Genomic DNA, 19,814 nt, shown 5'->3' with positions numbered 1-19,814 from the left:
GCGGACCAGCAGGGACAGCCACACACAAAGATCTTCCAGCTCAGCCCTGGAACGGCCTCCTCCCTGCACTGATGTGCCTGAGTCTGAGGGGGACAGAGGGGCCGGGAGGGACCCGGGGTGTACGAGCCCATCCTGCAGGAGGGAAGTGTGGGGGTGACCCAGGAGGAGACTCTGCTGGAGACAGTAGAGATGGAGGAAGGTCCTTTAATGGGACATCACGACGTGACAAGCTGGTGGTCGGCGCCCCAGCCTGGGTGCATGGAGGAGGAACATGGGGACAGTGAGCAGAGAAGCAGCGCAAGACGTGGGCCTGAGTGGCTCTGGCAGGAGCGTGTGGGGGCTGTGCTGGGAACGCGGCTGCTGAGAGTTCACTGAGCCTTGACACAAGTGGCAGTAGAGGTCTCTACAGTGAGTGTCTCGAGGGCAGGGTGTGGGTTACAGGTTTCTAGGTGGAGGGAGAGGATCAGTGAGTTTCCTGCTCAGAAGTGGCAGCGGCTCTGTTGGGCCTGACCCGGGACCCCGAGGGGCTGGGGTGTGGGGGCAGTGAGACAGCTCAGTCCTCTGTGCTGGGTGGTTCAGTGACAGGCAGGGGAGGACAGTTTGGGGGGGTTCTGAGGGGAGGGGAAGTGGCCATCCTTAGTGTCCCTCACATGATTGTTTGGACAACATGACGGTTTGCTTCAGAAGAGCAGAAAATGCAGTGGTTTGACAGGATGGCACTGTTCGGAGAATGACTGGGGATGAGACTTGGGAAGACAAGGCGTGTAGGTGCTGAGGAGCTGCTGAGATTGACTTAAGTCACCCAGTTATGTTCACCTAGGGAGACGGGGCGGTGGTGATTTCTTCCTCCCCATATTTACACAGATGATGGCTGCTCCAGGGTGGATGAATCTCACAACCGTGACAGAATTTGTGCTCCTGGGGTTCCCCACACAGGGCACCATGGGCTTCTTGCACCCGCTGCTCTTCTCCCTGGCCTACCTGTGCGCCCTGCTGGGGAATGGGCCCATCGTCCTCATCACCACACTGGACCGGCACCTCCACACCCCCATGTACTTCTTCCTGAGGAGTCTGTCCTTCTCGGACCTCTGCCTCATCACAACCACGGTCCCCAAGTCCATTGCCAACACTCTGAGGCACAGCAGCTCCATCTCCTTCCCAGGCTGTGTCGTGCAGGTCTTCATGGTGGTGGTTTCAGGAGCTACAGAGCTTTACCTGCTCACAGTGATGAGCCTTGACCGTTATGCTGCCATCTGCCATCCCCTGCAGTATGACATCATCATGAGCAGAGACAGGTGTGTCCAGCTGACAGCTGTGTCCTGGCTGGGTGGGGGTCTCTATGCTGTGATGTTCACAGCTGGAACCTTCTCCTTGTCCTACTGTGGGTCCAATGTGGTCCACCAGTTCTTCTGTGACATCCCCCAGTTATTGGCTATTTCTTGTTCAGAAAATTTAATGAGCGAACTTGTCCCCATTCTCATTAGTGTGGTCTGGGGTATGTGCTGTTTTATTTTCATCGTCATTTCCTATGTCCACATCTTCTCTGCTGTCAGGAAGATCCCATCCACAGAAGGTCATTCCAAAGTCTACTCCACCTGCCTTCCCCACCTGCTGGTTGTGGTGCTGTTTCTCTCCGCTGGGGTCTTTGATTATCTGAAGCCAACCTCAGAGGCCTCGTCCATGTCTGACCTGGTCATTTCTATGTTCTACACGGTGGTGCCCCCCACCTTTAATCCCCTCATATACAGCCTGAGGAACCAAGCCATGAAGTCGGCTGTGGGGAGATTGATAAAGGGGAGACTCATCAAAATGTAGTGGAGAAGATGAGTCATTACTCCATTATGAGACACTTATTTTAAAATTTCAGATCATTCTGCCCTTTATATTTGTATAGTTACATGTAATTCCATTGTATAATTAAATATATAATCTTATTTTTAAATTATATTTAAGATGACTCCATATACCCCTATATCTTTAATTCTTTCTCTTGTCAACACTTAGATGATCTTTGATATTCTGTGTGTACTGGTGTTTGAATTTCTAGGCACTCTTTGCTCTTCTCCATTTCTGTGCTCCCGGCTGAAGTTTTCTCACTAGGGGAGCATCTTCAGTCTCTAAGGCAGCTTCCCTTCTAATGTCACTGTCCCTCAGGGTCACATGTGGGATCAGGGGACACGGGTAGGAAAGATGCCCCTTTAGTTGGTGATTGAGGCCTTCACAGCATAAATAAGACCCGAAGATCCATAGTGAATCAAGTAGTCATGACCTTCTGTCGATAAGGACTACACGTGACGCGGTGGAAACCCTCCCGGAAGCTCCGGATTGGCTGCCTCTGGCATTTACCATAAATACGCCAAGCACAGTGGACACCAGAAATAAGACAAGGGCTTGAAAGCTGCTATGTTCAGGTGCAGTATAATCACTAAAAACTGACAATATGTAGTGGGTAGGGTTTTTTAAGAAACAGTTAAGGGGGAGTCCCTGGTGGTACAGTGGGTACAGCACAGTGCTGTACGCAGTCTCTGCAGCACAGGTTCAGTTCAGGCCAGCCAGGGAGCTACCCACATGGCACAGCAGACCTCTCCTGCCTCACCTGCTGCTCCCCTCAACAGTGTATTTTGGTCAATCTGCCTCTTACCCCCCACACCTCTTACCCCAGCTCTCACCATCCCACAACTCTGTCCTGTATCCCAGATCTTGTATAAATAAATAAATCTTTCAAAAAAAGAAACCTTAAAGGAACTTAGGAAACTATAATGGTAAAAACAAAATAATAGCTCAAGGACTGCACAATATTCTAATATTTCCAGGAAAAGTTTTGAACGACACTCACAACATCACACCACACTTTACATGTGTGATTATCCACATTTATTTAATTCCCTAGAATGCCTGGGAATTTGAGGATTGTCATTCTGGGCACCTTATTACAGAGATCTCACCCAGAGTGTTTGTGTTTCCATGTGGAGTTCTTCAAACAAGAAAACTCCTCAGATTTACATATCATGAATGATATCATCATTTAGTTTAGACATGAAGACATAAAGAATTTGAGGTTTAAATTGGGGAAGTGAAAAGCCCCTGAGAGCACTTGCTGTCTGGCCTCAGCTCCTCTCTTCTGACTGCATCCACCTTTGGTTTCCTGTCGTGACATCCGAGGTATGAAAATTTCACACCAAATTATTTCAATATAAAATATAGTCCCAATTGGACATCAGACCCTTTAACTGTTTCTCAAACAGGTCACCCTCTGACGGAATCAGGCTGACCTTGCCTTGAGCTCAGGTGAGTCCCACAGGGCACATGGCAAATTTGGAGGCAGCCAGCAATGGTTAAAAGATGACATCATCTTGACACATAAACATCTGGGTTGACAACTTGCTACAGTTATTTTAAATCATTGGCATTTTTATTTATCTGATGATAAAAAACTTTGTTAAAATTAATTCTTAATACTGTCATAGTTTGATGGTCAATAAAATTGATGTAGTATAATGACAATAAAGTTATGAGATATAAGGAGAATTCAATATGTGTATTAAATTAAGAACTTGAATCAGGGCATTATAAACATTTGCTGAGACTATTCATAGCCTACATTTTACCACTTGTGTATAAAATAAATACAAATTTAAAATAATAAAATATTAAGTGCCTCAAGATTATATGAATTTAAACATTTAAGCACATTTAAGCAGTTGTACAACATAATATACACTAAGAACACTAAAGACTCCCCTGAAAACAACAAATTAAGTCAATGAGCCACATCAGTGTAGTTGGAAGCTGACAAAATCAACACAGGAAAATCAATTGCCTTCTATATTTACAAAATGAACTAGAAGAGAAGTGATTAAAACAATCCCACTTATAATCACGAGATTAATTATCATGGAGTAAATTAACAAAGGAGGTGAAGATAAAAGAAAATACATTGTTAAAAGAAATAAAAAAGACAGAGAAATGGAAAGAAATTACCTGCCTGTGGCTTGGAAGAATCAATATTACCAAATGCCCATCTAGCACAAAGAAGTTTACAGATTCAACATAATCCCAATAAGGACTTCAGTGGCATTCTCCAAGGACATTAAAAAAAAATACTGAAATGTAAAAGACCCGGAACACCCAAAACACCACTGACAAAAAGAGGAATAATGGAGGCAGCTCACTCCAGACTCCAGTCCATACAATAAAGCTCTAATACTTAAAGCAGCATGGCACTGTGACAAAAATAGACAGGCCGGCGACTGGAAAATAACGAGGGCCCAGGAACCCACCCTCATCAGGATGGACAGTGACCCTACGACAGAGGAGCCAGAGCAGGCACTGGAGCAGGAAAGTGGGGAAATGGTGCTGGGAGAAGCAGACAGACACATGCAGCAGAGTGAAGCAGGTCCTGCCCCACCCCCTACAGAAGAGGAAACTCAAGCAGATAAATGCCTGTTTCCATGTGTGACATCACCATCGTCATGCAGCAAACCTAAGTATATGACACCATGAGCAGAAACCTAAAATTTCCTAAAAGATTAGAAGCAAATTATCCCAACAAAAGGACAATTCTTATGTAAGTACAGGGAGAGGTGCTGTGGTGGAAAAAATCGCAGGATACACAATTTCAAAGACCAGTAAAGTTTCTCTTCCCGAAGGGCTGGTGACCCCCGTGTCACTCACTTCTGCTGGACGTTCATTGTCTTTCCGCCCCACTCCCCTCCCTGGGGTCCCTCCTGCCTCTCTCTGTGTCCCTTCATTCCTGCCTCAGGCCTTTCCGCATCCACTTCACACCCATTCCCAGGTCCTCTCTGTGAAGGGCACACAGGGGTGATGGGCGACTGTCCAGCTGCCTAGACAGGGACTCAGGGCACTGTTATCACTGATAGTGCCCACACAGTGGACACAAGAGGTGGGAAATGGAACCTGGATATGAGGATTTATCAATTCACATCCATAGAGGTGTGAGCCAGACACAAAATCACATCTGCACACCAAGTGTGATAATTACTCACTGAGACACACTGCAGGACACTCCAATTAACACAGTCAAGTAAACACACACTTTCCCTCGGGAGGAAGTTCCCTGAGGGCTGGAATCTGGAAAGTGTCCAACACGCGGACACCAGCTCCAGAGCTCAAAAGCCCAGCCCTGAGGCCCTGCTCTGTCCATGAGGCGGTGCAGAACGGGGTGGAACATCCTGTGAGTGATCAGAGGCTCCCCAGGAGCCCCGACCATGGAGTGAGAGGTTGGGATGCCCTCTGTCTGTGCCATGGGAGCAAGCTCAGGAGAGAGACTTGACACAGCAGCGGGAACTATCCCCCCAGACTGCAGGTATCTGCCCCCAGCCGTTTGCAGGGGAGAATCCACTCACACTTTCAAATTTTCAGATTCAAGTTCCATTTTAGACGGAGAAAGTGCCACAGTTAAACTATTCACTTTTTAAATCGTGACAACTAATGCTGATGGGGCACAAGTTGTCATGTCCCACTGCCCTGTCAGCCTGGGTGACACTTGGTGAGAGAAAACATATTCTCTTGTAATTTACGATGCTCAAACACATTGAGTTCATACATTGAGCATAGGTTTTGATACATGGGAGATGTGACGATTTCTGCTGCACACCTGGGATGAACATCAACACACTTAGTGTGTTCTGGGAGCTGAATAAAATCACAGCAATTAATAGAATTGGACGGTGAGGAAGACATTCCAGAGGGAATTAAAAATTACACTTATTGTTCAATTCAGAATTGTATGCCTTTTATCCTAAACGTAATGACATATATGAGTCTGGTGGAAATTCAAAAACTTTTCAGCGACACTCTTGACGTCATCCTGGCTCTAGCACTAACATGATGGTGGCACCAACATATGCCTATTTGTGTACGTGAACTTGGGATTTTTCCCCAACTCCACACTGATAGATTGTCAGTGTAATTGAAAAATGTGTCACAGTATTTGCACAGGGCCTGGAGGAGATATGTCAAATTATTTTATCCATTTTAAATATGTATTTAAGGTCACTCGATAGATGTCAACATTTTTCACCACCACAAACCCTGATTATTTTCTTGTTTTTATTAAATTTCTGGAAATATTCCCACCAAAGTGTTGCAATTATTACTTTAGGAGAATATTACTATATTATCCTAAAAATCCTGCCTACTGAAGGCCTGCCCCTCAATCACCACACAGAGAGGGGAGAGGATGACATTGGGGAGGGGGAGGAGAGCTGGCAGGGCAGCCCCGAGTCCAGATGTCCCCACTCACACACAGGCCTGGGGGGGGGAGAACAAACCCGCACCCGGGGGACCCGGGGCCCTGGGACCGGCAGGGACAGCCACACGCACAGACTGTCCAGCTCAGCCCTGGAACGGCCTCCTCCCTGCACAGATGTGCATGAGTCTGAGGGGGACAGAGGGGCCACGGAGGGTCCCGGGGTGGACGAGCCCATCCTGCTGGAGGGACGTGTGGGTGTGACCCAGGAGGAGACTCTGAGGGAAACGTGGTCTGAGTCCTCAGATGTGGGGAGTCAGGGGCAGGGAGATGAGGAGAAGAGGGGACGGACCAGGCATCAGCAGTGAGGCCACAGGAGCAGGAATCTGACAGAGGAGGCGTCAGGACACGCCACACGGGGTCGCGGAGCCCAGATCATTCAGTTCCAGGACAGTGTCAGGTCCAGGCGAGCAGGAAAATGGGGACCCGCATACCCCTCCTCCCTGCACACCCATCACTGTGGGGCCTCCCCAGACCAGGGCTTTGCTGGAGGAGCAGGGACAGGCTCTCCAGGGTGGGGAGGGGCTGGGCATGATCACATGTCCTCTGGGGCTGTGCCTTGGATAACCTCTGGGATAACCTCTGTGTTGGGCGGAGATGCTGGGACCTGGGCAGGAGGAGCAGCTGTGGGCCTGGGAATGACTGGGCACTGGTGGTCTGTCTATTTAGTTTAGTGACAGACCTGATATTCAGGTTTTATCATGGTCATTTAAAATTTCCATTTCTTCATGAACACATGCTTGGACAATACATCAATAGCACATTCACATGAGATAAAATATGAAGAGAGGAAATATAAGAGTTACAGGCTTTCCAGAAGCTGAGGAGAGAGACAAAGGAACTGAGAAATTATTCAAGGAGATAGTTGAAGAAAACTTCACAAGCATGAAAAAGGAGATGAATATAGACATACAAGAAGTGAGAAGAACTCTCAGTTACCACAATGAAAAGAAAACTCAGCAAGACACCTAATAGTAAAGCTTGCAAAAGTCCAAGACAAGGAAAAAAAATTAAACTGGCAAGGGGGAAGAAACAGATAACTTATAAGGGAAAACCAATCAGGTTAACTTCAGACTTCTCCGAAGAAACATTATGGGCAAGAAGAGAATGGAGTAACATATTCAGCAAACTTCATGACAGCAAATGACAACCAAGAATACTTTATCCTGCAAAGCTCTCCTTCCTCTATGAAAAAAGGGCCTTCCCACACAAACAGAAACTCCAGAAATTCATCACAACTAAACCTCTGCTCCAAAAAATTCTACAAGAAGTCCTAAAGCCAAAACCAACAGAGGAATGAACAAGAAGAACAGAATAGAGCAAGAAATAAACTCACAAAAAAGACAAACAAAATGACAAAGACAGATGCCAACATATCAATATTAACTCTAAATGTAAATGCATTAAACTCATCAATAAAAAGACACAGAGCAGCAGGCTGTATTAAAAAACAAAATCCAACCTTCCGCTGTCTCCAGGAAACACACTTTACCACAAAATATAAACACAGACTGAAAGTAAAGGGTTGGAAAACAATCCTACAAGCAAATGGACCAAAAAGGAAGGCAGGAACAACCATACTTATATCAGATGAAATAGACTTCAAATTAAAAAAAAAAAGTAAAAAGAGACATAGAGGGACACTACATTATGATCAAGGGGACACGACATCAGGACAATATAACACTCATCAACACATACTCACCAAATGAAGGGGCACCAAAATATAATAGACAATTATTATCAGCTCTGAAAGCAGATATTAAAGAAAATACATATATAGTGGGAGACTTCAACGCCCCGTTCTCACCAACGGACAAATCAACGAGATAAAAAAATAAACAGACACCAGAGCTCTAAATAAAGACATAGAACTCATGTACTTAACAGACATCTATAGGACACTGGCACCTATACAAAGAAAACCATAAAACACTGTTAAAAAAAATACAAGAAGACACAAGGAAATGGAAAGACATCCCCTGCTCATGGATTGGAAGAATTAGCATTATCAAAATGGCCATCCTACCAAAAGCAATTTACAGATTCAGTGATATTCCAACTAAAATTTCAATGTCATTCTTCAAAGAAATAGAAAAAAAATATTGATGAAATTCATATGGGGCAGACAAAAACCCCAAATAGACAAAACCCTCCTGGAAAAAAAAAAAAGAAGAAGAAGGGAATGGAGGCATCACTCTCCCAGATTTCAAAATGTACTACAAAGCCATAATAATCAAAACAGCATGGTATTGGAACCAGAACAGATACATGGACCGATGGAACCAAATAGAAAACACAGAAATAAACCCACAGGTGTATTTTCAACTAATCTTTGACAAAGGTGCAAATAATATGCACAGGAGCAAAGAAAGTTTGTTCAATAAATGGTGCTGGGAAAACTGGGTTGATACATGCAAAAGAATGAAGCTTGAGTACTACCTCAAACCATGAACAAAAACCAACTCAAAATGGATTAAAGAACTAGACATAAGACCTGAAACCATAAAATACATAGAAGGAAATATAGGTGAAATTCTACATGACATGCACCTCAAAGACATCTTTACAGACACATCACCCAAAGCAGTGATAGTGAAGGCAAAGATCAACAGCTGGGACTACATCAAATTAAAAAGAGCTTCTGCACAGCAAAAGAGACAGTAACCAAAACAAAGAGTAACCCCACCAACTGGGAGAACATTTTTGCACACAACGCTAATGATAAAGGACTGATCACAAAAAAATCTACAAAGAGCTGACGAGACTCAACAACAACAAAGAAAATATTCCACTCAAAAAATGGGCAGAAGAGCTAAAAAGAAACTTCTCTGAAGAGGAAATGCAAATGGCCAACAGGCATATGAAAAACTGTTCAACATCACTTGTAATCAGGGAAATTCAGATCAAAACTACAATGAGATACCATCTCACACCAGTGAGACAGGCACATATTAAAAAAAAACTAGCAAAAACAAATGTTGGCGAGGATGTGGAGAAAAAGGAACTCTCCTGCACTTTTGGTAGGAGTGCAATCTGTTCCAACCACTATGGAGAGCTGTGTGGAGATTTCTGGACCTACTAAACATAGAGCTTCCATATGATCCAGCAATTTCACTCCTAGGTATTTACCCAAAGGACACAGAAACATCAACTTCAAAGAGCACCTGCATCCCTATGTTTATAGCAGCACTTTTTACAGTAGCTAAGCTATGAAAAAAAATGTCAAAAATAGATGACTGGATCAAGAAGATGTGGTACATACACACCATGGAATATTACTCAGCATTCAAAAAAGATCAACACATGCAATTTGCAGCAAATGGATGGCACTGGAAGGGATCATGCTCAGCAAAATAAGCCAGAAAGAAAAAGAAAAATACTGGATGGTCTCACTCATAGCAGGAATCTAGACAACTTAAATAAGTACCAGGAAAATGAATAACTATAAGAAAGTAAAAATTAAAATCAACAAATAACTATGAACCAGAGAAACTCTATGGGGGTGGGGTTCGGGGAAATGAGGGATTTAGGTCAAAATAAGGAGGTTGCAATTATATAGGGAATATAAAAATAAAATTAAAAAAAAAGAAAAGTACAAAATCAACACATTAACATCAATTGCCTTCCTATATGCAAAAAATGAATCAGAAGAGAAGAATTGAGAAGGCAATCTTACATATAATCACAAAATTACCTAGGAGTAACCCTAAAACAGGAAGTGAAGATACCCAGAAAATTGTAAGATATTATTTAAATAAATAGGAAACACAAAAAAAGGGAACAATATGCCCTCCTCATGGACATGAAGAATCAGGATTACAAAATATCCATCTGACTCAAGCAATTTACAGATTCATGCACTCCAAAAGAAAATTTCAATGTCATTTTCAAAGATATGATGCAAACATTACAGAAAAGCGTATGGAACTACAAAAGATCATGAACAGCCAAAACAGTCTTGACGGAAATGAGTAAGAAAGGAGGAAGCACATTCCAGACTTAAAACTATATAGTAAAGCTCTAATAGTTAAAGCAGCATGGCACGGGGACAAAAACAGACAGTCCGGCCACTGGAATATAACGAGGGCCCAGGAACCCACCCTCATCAGGAGGGACAGTGACTCTACGGCAGAGGAGCCAGAGCAGGCACTTGAGCAGGAAAGTGGGGAGATGGGGCAGGGAGAAGCAGACAGACAAATGCAGCAGAGTGAAGCAGGTCCTGCCCCACCCCCTACAGAAGAGTAAACTCAAGCAGATAAACCCCTGTTTCCATGTGTGAAGTCACCGTCGTCATGCAGCAAACCTAAGGATATGACACCATGAGCAGAAACCCTAAAATACTATTTTCTAAAGATTAGAAGCAAATTATCCCAACAAAAGGACAATTCTAATGTAAGTGCAGGGACAGGTACTGGGGTGGAAAAGAAACGCAGGATACATATTTTAAGACCAGTAAAGTTTCCCTTCCCGAAGGGCTGGAGACCCCCGTGGTCACTCACTTCTGCTGGACATACATTGTCTTTCTCCCCACTCCCCCTCCCTGAGCTCCCTCCTGCCTCTCTCCGTGTCCCTTCCCTCCCACCTCAGGCCTTCCCACATCCCCCTCACGCCCAACTCCAGGGCCTCTCTGTGAAGGGCACACGGGGGGTGACGGGCGACTGTCCAGCTGTCTAGACAGGGACTCAGGGCACTGTTATGACTGATGGTGCCCACCACGTTGGACACAACAGGTGGGGAATGGAACCTGGACATGAGGATTTGTCTATTCATGTCCATAGAGGCGTGAGCCAGACACAAAATCACATCTACACACTGAGTGTGATAATTACTCGCTGAGACACACTGCAGGATGCTCCAATTAACACAGTCAAGTAAACACACACTTTCCTCGGGAGGAAGGTCCCTGAGCGCTGGAATCTGTACCATGTCCAACACGCTGACACCAGCTCCAGAGCTCAAATAGCCCAGCCCTTAAGCCTGCTCTGTCCATGAGGCCACGCAGGATGGGGTGCAACATCCTGTGAGTGCTCAGAGTCTCCCCACAAGCCCCGACAATGGAGTGAGCGGCCGTGACACCCTCTGTCCCCCCATGGGGACAACCTCAGGAGAGAGACTCGACACGGCAGTGGGAACTATCCCCAAGTCTGCAGGTATTCTGTTCTTACACAGTTTTCAGATTGGAAATCATTCAGACATAAATGTTTTTAGATTTCAAGCTTCATTTTAGATCTGAGAAAGCACAGTAAATAAAATGTTTGTTTTTTTTTTTATAAATCATGAAAACGAATAAATTCTGAAGGTGCACAAGTTAGTCAGTGTCCCACTGCCTTATCATGCTGGATGAGTCTCAACCAGAGGAAATATTCTCTCCTGGAACTTAAAGGGTTCAAATGATTGTGATGCATCTTATGTGTGACAATTAATGGTTCATAACTGGCATTTGAGCATTCAGCACCTTGAGTGTTTTTGGGCACTGTATAAAAGCACAACAATTAATGAAATTACATTGTGATGAAGTAATTTCAGGAGAAAGTTAATATAATTCTTATTGTTCAGAATGTTGTGCCTTTTGCCTACACGTCATGACAGACCTAAAAGTCAAATATAAATTATGCCACTTCTACACAACATTGTTCACCGTTTAAGGCTCTGGCACTAGAGAGAAGATGGGGGTGGACTCCTGTCTCTTCACAGACATGGACTTGGGGTTTTCCCACCTCCACCACTCAGGGGTCTTGACGATATTGCACAGGAAGAGAAAATGTCAGAGCTTCTATCATCATGACAGAGATGTTTCTTATGAGTCACAAGGAGTCTACATGTTGGATCACCTCATATTCTGATTTATTTTCCTGTTTTTATTAAATTATTAGGAAGATTCCAAAAATGTGTTGTAATTATTTTGTTACTATGTGACCCTGCCTCCCCAGGGCCTGCCCCTCAATCACCCCACAGAGGGGGGAGAGGATGAAATTGGAGGGGAGGAGGGGAGTAGGCAGGGCTGCCTCATGTCCAGACGTCCCCACTCACGCATGGGCCAAGGGGGAGGAACAAACCCGCACCCCTGGGACCCGGGGCCCTGTGACCGGCAGGGACAGCCACATGCACAGACCGTCTGCTCAGTCCCAGAGCGGCCTCCTCCCTGCATAGACGTGCATGAGTCTGAGGGGGACAGAGGGGCCGGGAGGGACCCGTGGGTGGACGAGCCCATCCTGCAGGAGGGAAGTGTGGGCGTGACCCAGGAGGAGACTCTGTGGGAAACGTGGTCTCTGGGTCCTCAGATGTGGGGAGTCAGGGGCAGGGACATGAGGAGAAGAGGGGACGGACCAGGAGGCAGCAGTGAGGCCACATGGGCAGGAATCTGACAGAGGAGGTGTCAGAACATGCCACACGGGGACACCAAGCCCTGATCATTCAGTTCCAGGACAGTGTCGGGTTCTGGGGAGCAGGGAAATGTGGACCCACACACCCCATCTCCCTGCACACCCGTCCCTGTGGGGCCTTCCCAGACCAGGGCTGTGATGGAAGAGCATGGACAGGCTCTCCAGAGTGGGAAGGGGCTGGGCATGGTCATGAGTAATCTGTGGCTGTGCCCTGGACAAACTCTGCGAGGTGTGCTGGACAGAGACGCTAGGGCTTGGGCAGGAGGGGGACCCACGGGCCTGGGAATGACTGGGCTCTGCTGGTCTGACAATTCAGTTCACTGACAGATCTGATATTCAGGTTTTATCATGGTCATTTAAAATTTTCATTTCTTCATGAATTTATGGATATATGTTTGGACAATAGATCAACAGCACAATCACATGAGATAAAATATGAATAGATTGAATGTTTGTATATGTTGATAACCCATTTTGTGTCCAATATTGGAAGATATAACAATGCTTTTTTCCTCTTTTTTTATTTATACAGATGATGGCTCCAGGGGCGACCAATCTCACGGCCGTGACAGAATTTGTCCTCCTGGGGTTCCCCACCCAGGGGACCATGGGCATCCTGTACCTGCTGCTCTTCTCCATGGTCTACCTGTGCGCCCTGCTGGGGAACGGGCTCATCATCCTCATCACCACCCTGGACCGGCAACTCCACACCCCCATGTAATTCTTCCTGAGGAGTCTGTCCTTCATGGACCTCTGCCTCATCTCAGCCACGGTCCCCAAGTGCATTGCCAACACTCTGAGGCACAGCAGCTCCATCTCCTTCCCAGGCTGTGTCTTCCAGGTCTTTATACTGGATTTGTCAGGAGGTTCAGAGCTGACCCTGCTCACAGTGATGAGCCTTGACCACTATGCTGCCATTTGCCACCCCCTGCACTATGACGTCCTCATGAGCAGGGACAGGTGTGTGCAGCTGACAGCTGTGTCCTGGCTGGGTGGCTGTCTATTGGCTGTGATGAATATGGCTGGAACCTTCTCCTTGTCCTACTGTGGGTCCAACGTGATCCACCAGTTCTTCTGTGACATCCTCCAACTAATGGCTATTTCCTGCTCAGGAAATTTAATGAATGAACTTGTCCCCATTCTCATTAGTGCGGTGACAGATTCCTCTTCTTTTATTTTTCTCATCATTTCCTATGTCCACATCTTCTCTGCTGTCAGGAAGATCCCATCCACAGTAGGGAAGACCAAGGCCTACTCCACCTGTCTTCCCCGCCTGCTGGTTGTGGTGCTGTTTGTCTCCACTGGATTCTTTGCTTATCTGAAGCCGACCTCAGGGACTCCGTCCACGTCTGACCTGGTCATTTCTATGTTCTACATAATAATACCTCCCACGTTTAATCCTCTCATATACAGTCTGAGGAACCAAGCCATGAAGTCGGCGGTGGGGAGACTGATGAAGGGGAGACTCACCAAAATATAATAGAGAAGATGACTTCATGACTCCATTATGAGACACTTATTTTAAAATTTCACATAATGCTGACCTTAATGTTTTTCTAAGTTCAAATAATTCCATTGTAAAATTTAAAAATGTATGCTCTTTTTTCAAATACATTTACGATGACTTCATATATTCTGCCGCTCATATAGTCTTACTAGCCTTGATTTTTCCTCTTTTTAAGTTAGTTGCACTTTGATATTCGTTGTTTGATGGAGGTCACTGAGCTTCAGCCACTGCCTGCTGTTCTCCATTCTGTGCTCCGGGCCGAGAGAGACGATGGTTGGGTTTCATCTCAGTGGTCAGCAGAAGTTCTCTCCCTCGGCAGCATCTCCAGGCTCTGAGGTGGCTTCTCCTTTCATGTCAATGAACTCATGGTCACGGGTGGGATCAGGGGCCATGCATAGGACAGAGGCCCCTGTACTTAGAGGCCTTCACAGCATAAATAAGGCCTTTGGTCCAAGTTGGAATCTGAGTAGTCACGACCTTATGTGGACAAAGACCCACACACATGACTTGGTAGAGACCCCCCTGGAAGCTCTGGTGTGGGTGCCACTGGCATTTACCATAAACTCACTCAGTGCATGGTGGGCAGCAGAAATAAGACAATGGCTGTGAAAGCTGTTACTTTCATGTGCAGTATAACAACTAAAAATTTACTAAGGTACATTGGGTAGAGTTTTTCAAGAAACAATAAAGTAACTTAGGAAGCTATAATGGTAAAAACAAAATAATAGCTAGTGGACTGAACCACGTTCTAGTATTTGAAGAGATAGTTGAGGAAGGACACCCACAACATCGTGTCTCACTTTCCTCGTGTGTTTATCCCCATATATTTAATTACCTAGAATATCTGGGAATTTGAGGACAATGTCCTTTGGGCCACATTATTATGGGATCTCAGAGTGTTTGTGATTCCATGGGGAGTAGGTCAAATGAGAAAACTCATCAGACTCACATATCATAAATAAAACTATCATTTATTGTAGACGTAAAGACAAAGAATTTGAAGGAGATTTATTTTTTTTTTAAATTTTCTAGAGGCATGTCTTATTTATTTATTTATTTTTATTATTTGTTTGTTTGTTTGGTTTATACATGCACTGGGTACAGTCAGAAGCGCGGGAGGGTGAGAGAATTCACCAGAGCCAGAGCGGGGAGCAGAGCAGGCAGAAGGACAGAAGTACACTGCTGAGGGGAGCAGCGGGCAGCAGGAGAGGTCTGCTCGCCATGTGGGACCCTCCTCCAGTGGCCGGGGAGCAGCCGGGTATCGAAACAGCTGCAGAGGCTGCAGGCAGCTTCGCAACCCAGCGCTCAACCGCTGCACCACCGGGGAGGCCCTTGAAGGAGATTTAAATTGGGGAAATGAAGTGGCCCCATGATTGTCACTTGCTGTCTGGTCTCAGCTCCTCTCTGCTGACTGCATCCACCTTTGCTGTCCCATCTGTGACATCCAATGTTTGAAAATTACACACCAGAATATTTCATGGTAAAATGTAGCTCCCATTGGATATCAGGCATTTAACTCATTCTAAGACATTCACCCTCCTAGGGTGCTAATCAGGCTGACCTTGCCTTCAGCCCAGTTGAGGCCCATGTGGGCACAATGTCAGTTTGGAGGCAGCCAGGAACAGTTACAACTGGCAACATCTCCATCTTTGAACATTTGGATTAACAACGTGCTGCTGTTCTTTTAAATTATTGGCATTGTAATTCTTTCTGATTATAAATGACTTTCTTGATATTAATTCTTGATACTCTCATAGTTTACTGTCAATAAAAGTTATGGGATGGGCCTCCCCGGTGGCGCAGCAGTTGAGCACTGGGTTGTTAAGCTGCCCGCAGCCTCTGCAGTGCCGGTTCGATCCCCAGCTGTTCTCCGGCCACCGGTGAGGGTCCTGCATGGCACGCAGACCTCTCCTGCCGACTGCTGCTCCCCTCAGCAGTGTACTTCGGTCCTTCTGCCTGCTCTGCTCCCCACTATGGCTGTTATGGGCTATCAAGAGAAGAAGTCTATGGAGTATAATGAGAATTCAATGCAAGAATTTAATGAAGAAGAAAAATCTGACTAATATGAACATATCTGAGACTATTCATTGCCTCCAATTTGTCAGTTTTGTGTAACATAATTAAAAATTTAAAATAATAAAGCATTAACTATCTCTCGGTTGTATGAATTTACACATTTAAGCACAATTATAACTGTTGCAGACAACATAATATACACTAAGAAAACAAGAGATTCCACTGGAAAAATAAAACAATAAGCCACTTCAGTGTGGTTGGAAGCTTAAAAAATCAACATACAAAAATCAATCGCCTTCTTATATGCAAAAATTGAACCAAACAGGAAGTTAAGAAAACAATCCACTTATAATCACAACACTATGTACCATGGAGCAGACATAACAAAGGAAGTGAAGATACAAGAAAAGGGTAAGGCATTGTCGAAATGTTGGCGCCTTACCTCGTGGCATCAGGATACTCCCCCCTTCCGTGATTGGCTGTGCTCCTTTCGGCCAGTGCGCATGACGACCTCTGGTGCACCAAATAAGGGCATGTGCCCTTCCGGGATTAGCTGTGCCTCTTTTGGCCCAGTGCACATGACGGCCTCCGGCGCACCAAATAAGGTCATGTGTTTAATCATTGGCTAGGCACTGTTGGCCTGCTTCTTCCACTTCCGGTCCCCAGCTATAAAGCCCCGCCAAAACCAAAAGTAAAAGAGACCTGTGATAGTGGAACCAAGATGTGTGTGTCTCCCTCCGTGGTGTACCCCTGTTCTTCAGGTCGCTGCTCTCCCCTCGAGAACCTCGTTGACCAGTCCGTGGGCTCGGGCATCAAAAGAAATAGAAAGTACAGAAAAATGGACAGAAATGCCCTGCCCTTGGCTTTGAAGAATCAATATTACCAAATGCCCATCTGACCCAAAGCAGTTTAGAGATTCAATGCAATCCCAATAAGGACTTCAGTGGCATTATCCAAAGATATATATATATATAAAAAAATTACTGAAATGTAAAAACGCCAAACATCCAAAACAACACTGACAAAAACGGAATAATGGAGGCAGCTCACTCAAGACTCCAGTCTATACGATAAAGCTCTAATACTGAAAGCAGCATGGTACTGGGACAAAAACAGACCCCTGGAATATAACAAGGGCCAGGAACCCACCCTCGTCAGGATGGACAGTGACTTTACGGCTGAGGAGCCAGAGCAGGCACTGGAGGAGGAAAGTGGGGAGATGGTGCTGGGAGAAGCAGACAGACACACACACAGCAGAGTGAAGCAGGTCCTGCCCACCCCCTACAGAAGAGTAAACTCAAGCAGATAAATGCCTGTTTCCATGTGTGATGTCACCATCGTCATGCAGCAAACCTAAGGATATGACACCATGAGCAGAAACCCTAAAATACTATTTCCTAAAGGTTAGAAGCAAATTATCCCAACAAAAGGACAATTCTAATGTAAGTGCAGGGACAGGGGCTGGTGTGTAAAATAACTGCAGGATACACAATTTCAGAGATGAGTGAAGTTTCTCTTCCCGAAGAGCTGGTGACCCCCATGGTCACCCACTTCTGCTGGGCATCCATTGTCTTTCCACCAGACTCCTCCTCCCTGGGCTCCCTCCTGCCTCTCTCCATGTCCCCTCCCTCCCCCTCAGGCCTTCCCGCATCCCCCTCATGCCCATCCCCAGGGCCTCTCCGTGAAGGGCACATGGTGGTTGACAGGGCGACTGTCCAGCTGTCTAGACAGGGACTCAGGGCACTGTTATGACTGATGGTGCCCACCACGGCAGACCTGACAAGTGGGGAATGGAACCTGGACATGAGGATTTGTCTATTCACGTCCATAGAGGCGTGAGCCGGACAAAAATATCACATCTACACACCGAGTGTGATAATTACTCAGAGATGCACTGCAGGACACTCCAATTAGCACAGTCAGGTAAACACAAACTTTCCCTCTGGAGGAAGGTCCCTGAGGGCTGGAATCTGGAAAGTGTCCAACATGCAGACACCAGCTCCAGAGCTCAAATAGCCCAGCCCTGAGGCCCTGCTCTGTCCATGAGGCGGCGCAGGAAGGGGTGGAACATCCTGTGAGTGCTCAGAGGCTCCCCACGAGCCCCGACCATGGAGTGAAAGGCCGGGACACCCTCTGTCCGCAACACGGCACAACCTCAGGTCACAGATGGACACAGCAGCTGGAACTTTCCTCCCCAATTTGCAAGTATTAGGTTCTTAGGCAGCTTTCTGCATTTCTTCAGAAGTTTCACAGATGACAGTTATTCATCAGGGCACAGTGTGGACAAAGTCTGGATCCAGCTCCAGCAGTGCAAACCCTGCCTCTGAACAGGGTGAGGGGGTGCCCCAATGGTCTGTCTAGATCTGCTCTCAGAACCACTCCCAGACCCACGGGCCCTGGGCATGGGCTTGGCGCCAGGGAGGGTCCAGCATGCCAGGCCTGCTGGTTACCTCAGATGTGGCTTCCCCGGAGCGCTGAGGGCCCTGGGGGTGGTCCTCAGGGGAGACAGAGGCCTCTCTGTTCCCTCTCCCTGGGGGATTCTGCAGTTTGGGCCCTTCGAGGCCCAGCGAGAGAGACTTCTTTTATCATGCAAACCCCCTCTGGAATCAAGCGAGTGAAGCGTGGACATGTCTTCCAAGGCTGCCACGGGGGTAGCAACTTCACCAGCCCCCCACCAAGTTATTAAGAGGAGAACCTCCCTCCTCCCCAGTCTGGGGCCTCCCTCCTCCCCAGGCTGAACACCCAGCGGGAGGAGCCAGCTCAGAACAATTAGCCCTGGCAGGCAAGTCCCAGGGTACCGCCTTCCTTCCTTCCTTCCTCTGGGGCACAGTGTGTGCGGGGGTGATGGGTTTGCGTTTATTCAATGCAGGTCAGATGCCAGCCCCCGCCATACCACCCAGGCCAGCCCAAGGCCCAGGGCCCACCAGCTGCAGGCAGAGAGAGTGGAGGCTTCCGGGGCAGAGGGGGTGCCAGGGCATGGAGGGGATACGCCAGGGCACAGAGGGGGGTGTGCCAGGAAACAGAGGTGGTGCCAGGGCACAGAGGGCTTGTGCCTGAGTTAAGAGGGAGTGCCAGCGTGCAGAGGGGGCGCTAGGGCTCAGAGGGGGTGCCAGGGAGCAGAGGGGGCGTTAGACCAGGGTCAGAAGGGAGGTCTTGCCTCCAGGTCCTTCGCCATCATGCAAGCTTTCGGGGCAACCGCAGGGCAATAGCAGGGTCCCGCTCACAGGGCCACCAAGGAATCACGCACATAAACGTCACTGCACACGGGTAGGGCAGGTCGGAGCCTGTCAGCTGAGCTGCGGGCCTAGCAGCCTGCTCACGGGTGGGGTGCACCCTGTGCCAGCCCCACATCCAACTAGGTGAGCTGCTTTCCATTCATCAGGGTCTCCGCAGGAAAATCGTGAAACTACCAGGACATTTCATTCCCATGGCAGGGAAGCCAGGAGCCCCGCCCAGCAGCCCAACAAGTCACGTCCCCAGCCCCCAGAGAGGGCCTGCGAGCCCGGGGCTGCCCAGTGACCGCCCATGGGCATCTCCCCACCCAAAAGCCCCTGGCAGCGGCCACAGGCCCTGGCCTCGCCTGGAAAGAAAGTCAGAGCAGGGCCGTGCGCCCCACACCTGTAATGGTTAGGAT

At 46.9% G+C, this 19,814-nt stretch overlaps 1 protein-coding gene across 1 annotated transcript; it reads left to right on the top strand.

Annotated features, from left to right (window-relative positions):
• Positions 1–942: 942 nt before the first annotated feature.
• On the top strand, positions 943–1,815 carry LOC311176185 (olfactory receptor 14A16-like; the record flags this gene model as incomplete). The annotated part of the gene is made up of 1 exon (XM_084241490.1): positions 943–1,815. The coding sequence occupies one exon, from the start codon at positions 943–945 to the stop codon at positions 1,813–1,815; it is 873 nt and encodes a 290-aa protein (XP_084097616.1).
• Between the last annotated feature and the right edge of the window lie 17,999 nt (positions 1,816–19,814).

Source organism: Talpa europaea (assembly GCF_964194135.1).
Source record: "Talpa europaea genome assembly, chromosome: 8".
Classification (NCBI taxonomy): domain Eukaryota; kingdom Metazoa; phylum Chordata; class Mammalia; order Eulipotyphla; family Talpidae; genus Talpa; species Talpa europaea.
The sequence above is the reverse complement of the archived record's forward strand: the minus strand, read 5'-3'. Positions and strand labels throughout refer to the sequence as shown.